Genomic DNA, 10,046 nt, shown 5'->3' on the forward strand with positions numbered 1-10,046 from the left:
TATTTTTAAAAATTGTGCTGTTCAGTTTCCAGGAGCCAGTGTGATTCTTGATGGGCCTTTTGTTGTTAATTTCTAGCAATATAGTATTGTGATCTGATATCATGCAGGGAATTATATCAACCTTCCTAAATATATGGAGGCAGGCTTTCTGAACTAGTGTATGATCTCTTTTAGATAATGTTCTATGGATGTTGAGACGAATGTGTAGTTTGTGGATTTGGGATGGAATGTTCTGTAGATGTCTGGTAGGTCTAAGTGATCTATGGTTTGGTTGAGCTCTTTTACTACCCTGTTGAGTTTCTGTTTGGATGGTGTGTCTATTGCTCATAGTGATTTATTGAAATCCCCAACTATGATGGTTTTGTTGGTTATTTCTGTGTTATTGTCAAGTAAGTTTAGTTTTATGAAATGTGGTGCCCCTGTGTTTGGTGCATAATGATTTTTGGTTGTGATATCCTCTTGATAGAGCATTCCTTTGATAAATATGAAGTGGCCTTGTATGTGTTTTTTGATTATTTTTGGCTTGAAGTCTATTTTATCTGGTATTAATGTAACAACGCCTGCTTTTTTCTTATCCCCATGTGTTTGGAATATTTTTTTCCACCCTTTCACCCCGAAGAGATTTCTGTTTTTAATGGTGAGGTGGGTTTTTTGAAGACAACAGATTGAGGGGTCTAATTTTCTGAACCATCCTGTAGGCTTGATGGCTGAATTAAGGCTGTTAATATTTATGGTAATGACTTTGAGATTTGATTTGATCTCTGCCATATTGTGTTGGTATATGTGGCTGAGTGTTTACATGGACTTTGAAGTTTTTTGCACCTTCTCTGAGTTTGCTTATTGGTATCTGCTTCTTATATGGATTTGTGTGTCATTGTTTGATTCTCTTGTATGAAGAAATTCCTGAAATTCTCTGTATGTTTGTTTTGATGTTCATATAGTTATAACTTCAGTTTTGTCATGGAAGGCTTTTCTTTCACCATCTATTACTAGGGATACTTTTCCTGGGTAGAGTAGTTTGGCTTGGAAATGATAGGTTCTTAGAGTTTGCAGTGCTCCATTCCAGGCCCCTCTGGCATTCTGGGTTTCCATTGAGATGTCTGAAGTGATTCTGATGGTGTTACCTTTAAATATGATGTATTGTTTTTCCCTAGCTGCCTTTAGGACTTTCTATTTCATGTCCATGTTTAAAGTCTTAATGACAATATGTCTTGGAGATTTTCTCCTTTGGTACAATCTATTTGGAGTTCTTTTAGCTTCTTGTATCTTTTTGGGCCTTTTTTTTTGAAAGAGTTGAAATGTTTTCTTAAATTATTCTGTTGAATAAGTTCTCCATTCCTTTGATATGAATTTCTACCCTTCTGGAATTCCCATGATGTAAATGTTGGAACATTAGCGGGTATCCCACATTACCCTCATGTTCTCTTCACAGGCAGATGTTAAGCACGTGTGTATAACACTTTTTAAATTATTGCTTTTGTAATTGAAAGTATTGTAAATTGTGTAATCCTCTTCAAAAAAGACCATGAGAGCCAGGTGTAGTGGTGTACACCTTTCATACTAGGACTTGGGAGGCAGAGGAAGGCTTATAGTCACGAGTCCAAGGCTACTCTGAGACTACATAGTGAATTTCAGGTCAGCCTGGGCTAGAGAGACAGACCGTACTGTGGAACAAAAAAGACCATAAGAAAAACCTTGATGATCAGCATACCAACTGTGGCTCAGGGACCACTTCCCTGGACAATGCACAGATTACATATATTTAACATAGATTTATAATTCAGTTACTTTTCTCAAGATTCCATAGTAACTACCATTTCTATTCAAAATCATCTTCACAAGCAGAATCTGTCATGCAAATTTATTGTTTTCCAACACAGTAGAATATTTAACATTGACATTTTAAGACAGTGCTCTCTGGTGACATCTAGATAGATATTTCCAGTATCTCCACATCACACTGTGGATGTGTATCCATGACTGTAACACAAATACTTTTTAGTGGGGACAGAGTAGACATTCGGTTGAGGGTCAATTACTCAAATTATTCCTTAAGAGAACAGATGATCTTAGTCAAAGCCACTCCACTATGCTCTTATTTAATGAAGGTGGCAATACAAAACACTAATGGGTATGACTGCATGCCAATAAAACTTTTGAAACCACATTCAGATCCTTGTTCTAAATACAGATTTGATAAATAAAATATTATGAAGAAAAAAGGCTGGAATGTTGTAGAAGTGGCTCAGTGGCTAAGAGTGTTTGCTGTATAAACATAAGCACTTCAGTTCAGACACCAGACCCAAGGTAAAAGCCAGGTATGGCTCTGTAACCCCAGAACTGAGGTGAGCTTTGACAGGAAAATCACTGAGCCTTGACTGTCAGCCCTAGCCAAAACCAGCAACCTCCAGTTTCCGGGAGAGATCTTGTCTCAGGGAACAAACATAAGTGAAACTTTTATTTTAAAGTTTCCAAATAAATATTTCTGTTATCTAAAATCATGGTATCTCAAGAAAGGATGATTTTTAGATAAGTAAGAGACAAACCTATACATTTTCCTTTTTATTATTATGAGGTTTAAAGAACAAATGATCAGGCAAGGAGAGCAGTAACATCGTTTTATGACAAGCATGCTCCTGTGTTCTTCGCTGTCCTCAGAATACTTGTAGCATGTTTTTTCATGATGGAAAAAAATAAGATTTTACCTTAATATTAGGAGGTGAAATTGTCTATTACTGATTTAAACTTTTGCTTCTTTTCAGTTTTTCTAGCAATAATTGTGTCTCTCTCTCTCTCTCTCTCTCTCTCTGTGTGTGTGTGTGTGTGTGTGTGTGTGTCACCAAAATCAAGAAATCATAGCCAGGTGCAATGGTATACAGTTTTTATCCCAGCACTTTAAGCAGATGTGGAGAACCTCCCTGAATTTGAGGCTCCCTGAGACTACATAGTGCATTCCAGGCCAGCCTGGTCTAGAACTAGACCCTATCTCAAAAGGAGCACCAAAAACAAAAATTGCAAAATTTGTTTTAGGTGATTGCATAAGTTATGCATGACATTAAAAATATATTATGTGGGCATTTATAGTTTCTGGAGTTGGGCACAGTCATCCATTCCTCTGATCCAAAACTTGCTAGGCTTAGGCAGGTGAATCATGAGTTAGACACAAACCAGAGATACCAGGAGAGATCATCTCAGAAAATCAAAACCAAGCTGTGCTTGGATGGCTAATTCCTATCATCCAATACTTGGGAGGCTGAGGCCAGCAGGTTGCCATCAGTTGGGTGGTCTGAATTGGTATACATAGTAAGTTCAAGACAGACTGGGCTACAGAGTGAGATTCTATTTCAAAAAATATAGCACCATACCATCACTAAAAGTCCCATATCATATCAAAACAATCCAACCCAAAGCAGAAACAAAAGCTCACTTGAGATCATACTTCCTAGTGATATTTTGGCAGATTAGAATAAAGAAGTTAGCAAGGCATGGTGGCCTTTTATCCCAGCACTCTGGAAACCAAAAGAGGAGACTTGCTGTGATTTAGAGACGAGCATGAGAATGCATAGTGAATTCCAGGTCAGCCTGGGCTAGAGCAAGAGGCTCCCTCAGGGGGAAAAGTGGAAGTAAGAAATTAGTAATAGATTCTTGATGATTGCTTTATTTAACTTTAAAATTTATTATTTATTTATTTATTTATGTGAGAGAAGCAAATAGTGAAAGAGGGACAGAGAAAGAGAGAATGGGAACACTAGGGTCTAGCCACTGCAAAGGAACTCCAGACTCATGTATTGCCATCTAGCTTTATGTGGATACTGGGGAATTGAATGTGTGTCCACTGGCTTTGCTGGCAAGCAATATAACCACGAAGGAACATCTTCAGCCTTCATTATTTTAGCCTTAGGGATATGGTATGAAGAACAGCTGTTCTGGTGATTTTACAAGTTCCATTTCATTGCTCCTAATCAAGTACAGTGCAGCCATACTATGTTTTGCAAAAAACTTTATGTCAGGGTTGTTGAGGTCATGGCAAATTCTTTGCACATATACCTTCGGATGTTTAAGGTAGGTTGGCAATTTCAGCAAGTGCTCAGTAGTCATGACAAAAATGTAGTTATGGAATTAAAATTCTAATATTTTAACAAAATCTGACAGAATTAAGTTGTTTTGAATGCTATAGTATTATATAGAAAAATGGTAGTTATGGAAAGTGATTTAAATTTGCAGATTTGAGAGTTGTGTGAGCATTGGTCCTCTTTTACACAGCTTCCTGGGATGAATAACAGCTTTTGGAAATGAAAAATATAGATATTCTATATAACACATGTTGAGTTGTGTGTAATATATGCACATGTATGAACTGTTCCCCCTCCATCACTCATCTGTTTGTTTCCTTCTGATGGAGTTTCTCTTTGTACACACAGGTATCTGTGGTGGTTTGAATAGATGTCCCACAATATATTCAGTTTTTTAAATTTGTTTGTAGTTTGCATGTGAAGCCACCTGACTGGAGGCAGTGTCAGTGGGTGGATCTTAAGATGTGGTGGTGGGTGGTGGGTTTCAGATTTCAATCTAAACTTATGCAAAGTGTGCCTAGCTGGAGTTCCTGAAGTGGGCTGTGGCTTTTGGCTTTTGGCTTTTAGGCTTGTGCACCTCTCTCTCTCTCTCTTTCTTTTTCTCTCTCTCTATCTCTCTCTCTCACTTTCTCTTTGGACCTCTGAAGGCAGGCCAGCTTCTTCTGCCACTTATGGAACTTCCCTTGGATCTGTAAGCTTCAATAAATATCCCTTTGTCCATAACTATGTCTGGTCTGGAATTTATGTCAGCGAACCTGAAGCTGTTGGCTACAAAACTTTGTACAGAGGAGTGGGGAGATTTGAACCTGACCATGTTGATGTTGATCTTTCATAAACTTTGTTTTGGAGGAATAGACATGGACTTGGTACTTGCAACTGAAGATGCCTTCTAGAGTGTTAAGCCAAGTTTTGTGGACTATTCTGATGAGAGTTTGAGAATGCTAAGTGCACTCATTATTGTGCTTTCTAAGAGGAAGAAAAGAGTACAGAGGACTTTGTTGGAACCAGGCTACTGGCATAAGGGCTGGCTGTGTTCTGCTGCTGAGGCCCAGAGAGTTTGATCAAGGTTCTATTTGTTATGGACTGATGAGCTTGGCTAGAGATATTGGATTGAGGGATTTAAGATTTTTAAGCTGGAAAACTTCAAGCAAGTTAAAATCACTGGTACAGAGACTGGTTTTAGGTTAATCAAGCTGCTATTGTCAACACATTACCAATCTTAAGGAAGATCATCCAATTTCTTTGCATTAAAACACAGAAAGGATGGCTGAGAAAAGATTCCCATAGAAATGCAAAGTCTTGGAAAGGGTTGACTGCAGAAGGAACCTGCTTTTCAGGCTATGATTTGTTTTGTCCCTGAATTAAGAATATGGCTGAATCCTGTACAACTGGTATTGGTTTCAGCAGCATGAAAGTTGTGAGGAGTGGTTGTGAATTGCACACTGTTCCAGGAACTGCTGCTGAGAAGTACCATGATGTAGGGCCTGATGGCCTAATAGGGTGAAAGAGCCTTTGGAAGATGGACCGTGGTTTGGGTGGAGACCTGAAAATATATTGGATATACCAGGACTGTCAAGGGCTACCATGGAGGGCACCATTGGTCTAGGATGGAAGTGTGCCCTGGCTACTCTGCCCAGCTATAGGGGCAAATTGGAATATCTGGAGACTGTCAGTTTCTTGTTGTATTGAACTTAAACTGCAGAAGTTTGATATTTGTTTCATGGTGGTTGAGTTTGCATTGTTTTAGTCTCTCCGTGCTATGCATTATACTAGTTGAAAATGTTAACTTTGTGAGTTAAGGTGTTAGAAGTGTTTAACTTGTTTGATTTTACAGGTCTTAGTATCTTAAATTGGTCAAGACTGTGGGGACCCTTGATTGTGAACTGAGTATAATTTACAATGGATGATGCTTATAAATCTATTGGAGGCCAGGGGCAGAATGTGGTGGTTTGAGTAGATGTCCCCCAATATATTTCGTTTTTTATTTGTTCTGCAAACAAGTTACTGACCTAAGATAAGTAGGCTGGAGTTCCCACGCATGCCCTCTCTGAAATTCCTGTGTGTGTCCTCTTAGAACCAATCATTTTAAAAGTTGAAATATGATATTAAAACAGTGATATTTTTTTCTATATAAACCCCTTCCCTCTGAGGGTCAGGGCTTTCTCACTCACTATCGCTGTGCCAGACTGTGTGGTCAGAACCCAGGCCCAGGCTTGCATTAAAGAAACATGCTGCTTTTACATTCGAGTGACTCGGCTTCCGTGTCAGTTCTCTGGGTGACTCCTGGGTGACCGGGGATCTTGGCTCTTGGTTAGGGGTCTTGGCACAACAGGACTAGGATGGGTCACAAGCATGTGTGGCAATGCCCAGATGTTTATGTGGGCTCTAGGGAATTGTGATCAGATGTTTTCAGTCACACTCAGATCTTCATGCCTGTCTGGGAAGTGCTCTTATTAGAAGAGCATCTCTCCAGTCTTGATAAAGTATTATTATCCCAGTGTGGTGGTGCATGCCTGTGTTTACAGTGCTTGGGAGGTGAAGGTATACAGGAATTATATGAGTTCAAGGGCTACATGAGACTCTATGCTGAAGAACAAAAGCCAGAAACAAAGGACTTCCTTGTTAGGAGAATGTTTCTTTGTTGATGTGGGGGAATTCATCTGGATATAAATTCTGCCACTTGGCTGGGACTTTTGTAATAACTTGGAAGCCAGTAGTTGAGGAAACCTCCCTGTAGAATTCAACTATCACAGACTTCCAGCACCATGGTTACAAGTTCAGCTCCTGAAAATCCTAGGAGTTCTATAAAAACATGGTCAAATGTAAACTATGCTAAGTAAATGACTTAATTCCTCCATAATATAAAATAGCTTTAGTATGTAGTTACATAGAGTTTTCATGAAAACGCTTATTCTGCCAAGGCTAAATTGACTCAACAGGGAGAAATGAATCTCTTTAAGGGTCATACATGTTTTGTGGCTGATGGACCCATATTGACTCAGCTAGTCCAAATACTTTCCATATGAAAGGTATATGAAGTGAAGACTCCTCAATAAAATTTTCTTAACCATTTCAATAGATGCTGGGAAGGTTCAGAACAACCCTTCAGGCTGTGTGGTCCAAGTGTTGTCTGTTGCTTCTACCTACCTCTGCTGTTGTGGATTGAAAGCAACCATACATAGTGAGGTGTAAACTAATAATCTGGCTGTTTTCCAAAGAAGCTTCTTTTAAACATCAAAATCTGAATTGTATCTCATATCCACATTCATGAAATACTATTCATTTTTCTCCAACATGTTGAAAAGGTTCATATCCTACAGACATAAAGAAACACGTGTCTAGTCACATTAGGCTTGTGGCTATAATTTTCAATTCTTCCTCCACTTGGAGATGTGCATTATCAATCAATCTTCTATTTAACTATCAATGTATCTGTCTACCATACATTACATATCATCTGCAGATTTGGTAACTATAAATTTTGTCATACTTTCAAATGCATATACCTAAATTTTCCCAAAATAGTGTGGGTCACCTTGCTACATCATCAATTATTCATACTTGCTTATCACTCTAGTGCTTTCTATGTTTATATGCATTAGTTTTCTTTTCCTTTCTCCTTACTTCATCTCTCTCCATCCTTCCCTATATCCCTCCCACTCTCCCGTCTTTCTATCTCCCTGTTCATAATATCCCTTTTCTGCCCTTTGTCCTCTCTTTTTTATCCTGCCTCTCACCTCTCTCCTCTCTTTTCCTCTTTCCTTTCCCCTCTCTCCCCTGTCTCTCTTCTCTCTCCTTCCTCTCCTCTCTCCTCCTATAAGGTACACTGGTCTGGAATTTACTATATATGCAAGGATGTTCTTCAACTTCTAATGTTCTGATCTCTACCTCCTGAATGTTGGGCTTGCATATGTGTGCCACAAAGCCTTGCTTACATGCTATTTTATTTAAAGAAATATTGAACTCTTTGAGAACAATTCCAACGACATTTCAGTTTCTGGGAGTGCAAGAACCTTTCTAACCTAGGAAAATATGAGCTAATTCATGTTCATTGGTGGCATGCAGTGGGTGCATTTTATTCAATTCTCTAGCCTGGCTCTGTAGAGGACCATCCTTCAGGCTATTGGTCCTAGCAGTGCCTCTTCAGCTGGCTGTCAGCATCCCTCCCCTGTCAGTTCCTCATCAGTGCTAACTCTGCTAGATCTCTGTTCACCATGACATTTTCTGTGCTCATGAATCTCATCTCTGATGGAAACCTGGAGTGCCAACATGGAGTGATAGAGCAAACACACATTCATAATGTTTCTCCTAGATATATTTTATTTTATCCTTCTTCACTCTGTTCTCAGTGGAGCTTTAGGTAAAACCTCTACTTTCTTTTAATGTATTAAAAGAAAGACTTTAATATCTTCATAAGTTGTCAGGAAGTGAAGTTATGTAATAAATCCACTAAACCATTATCTTTCTTCATGGATGAAATTGTGATGTGTACCTATATAAATTCATACATTAACTCAATTGAGTAGTAATTAGGCTTCTCTAAATGAATTTAATAAAATTTCTTTTGTAATACTGTAAGCAATTAAAATGGTTTTTCCTTTGGGGTCCCAACTTTAGTGTAATTTATGTTAACATATCTTTTAATTCACACGTTACCATCAGCCTACTGAAAACAAGTTAAATAGCATCTCGTATCTGGATTCTAAAGAATTAACTGAAAAAAAATGTTTAGAAAATTCTTTCATATCTTTTGTTGCTTCAACATTTTCGTGAATTTTATGGTATTGTCTTTCTTACATTATTAATGTTTAGCTCATTTGTGAGCATACATGTTTCCACATTTCATGAGGATAATAATGGCTCTGTCAGACATTGACCTTTAAAACTGAGAAGCTAGACTCTAGTATAGATCAGGTATAACTGAATTATTAGGGTGGCTAATTCTTGCATAATAAAATGAGGGGCTTAGTGATGTTCTGATTCTCATTACTGAATGTACTTCTGTAGGAATTATAATAGCACCTGCACTTCAGGTGGAATTTTCCATTTGTATTTGCAAAAATAAGAGAACTCTTCTGAAAATGATGTAAATATTTATGACATTGAACTTTCTATAGCCCCAGATGATTTTGATATTTTGATTTGTTCTTTGACAAGGTTTCTCATAATCTTTGTTATTTTTTTCCACTGCTGACTTTGTAAAATATATTAAAAGGCCAGCTGATGGGCATTAGTTTTAACATTATATGATTCTATGGTTCCAGGTCCACTTGTGTTCAGTTTTGTGTCTCCCCCCACTTACCCTCCACTCAGGCCCTACTCTCCCTATTGCCCAGGCCTCCAGATGTCCATTAGGGATGTCAGTATCTCGTGCTGATCCAGTAGCCATCACCTCACAGCTATTCTACTGCATCTTACGTTTGTATGCTGAGATTGAAGGTAAGCACCACCAAGTCTATCGATCATGATTTTTTCCCTCATTGGTGTTAAGACAAAGTAGAGGTATTAAACAGAAAAAAATTGTAGTTTTTAAAAGATTATAATTTTTTTAATATAAATACATTTAAAATACAAATATTGAGTCAGGCATGATGACACATTCCTTTAATCCCAGCACTGAGGAGTCAGAAGTAAGAAGATTATCTTGAGTTTGAGACCATTCTGAGACTACATAGTGAATTCCAGGTCAGCCTGGGCTTGAGTGAGGGCTACCTGAATATATATATTTAAGTTTAACTTCATACTTATTTAGGCATATTCATTTATTCATATTTTAATGAGTTGAAAGTTTTTTATCCTCCATCTGTATTGAATGAGTTTGCATGTACAAAACTTTGTCTATGTAGACATCATAGAAAAATGAGAAGGCTCCAAGAGACAGTAACAAATAATTACACTGCTGTTCTTCTTTGTCAGATATAGGATATGTGTTTGTGTGTTTAACTATTTACAGAGTTAGTTGTACAAAGTTGA

At 37.9% G+C, this 10,046-nt stretch overlaps 1 protein-coding gene across 1 annotated transcript in view; it reads right to left on the minus strand.

The window, feature by feature from the left end:
• The window catches only part of LOC123457427 (vomeronasal type-2 receptor 116-like), a 30,009-nt gene extending 20,547 nt beyond the window's left edge, over positions 1 to 9,462 (minus strand). The window contains exon 1 of the mRNA XM_045141345.1: positions 9,376 to 9,462. Coding sequence (XP_044997280.1) covers positions 9,376 to 9,462 — 87 coding nt within the window. The remainder of the gene's footprint in view (positions 1 to 9,375) is intronic.
• Positions 9,463 to 10,046: the final 584 nt, after the last annotated feature.

This window comes from Jaculus jaculus, unplaced genomic scaffold (genome assembly GCF_020740685.1).
Source record: "Jaculus jaculus isolate mJacJac1 unplaced genomic scaffold, mJacJac1.mat.Y.cur mat_scaffold_46_1_974171_arrow_ctg1, whole genome shotgun sequence".
Taxonomy (NCBI): domain Eukaryota; kingdom Metazoa; phylum Chordata; class Mammalia; order Rodentia; family Dipodidae; genus Jaculus; species Jaculus jaculus.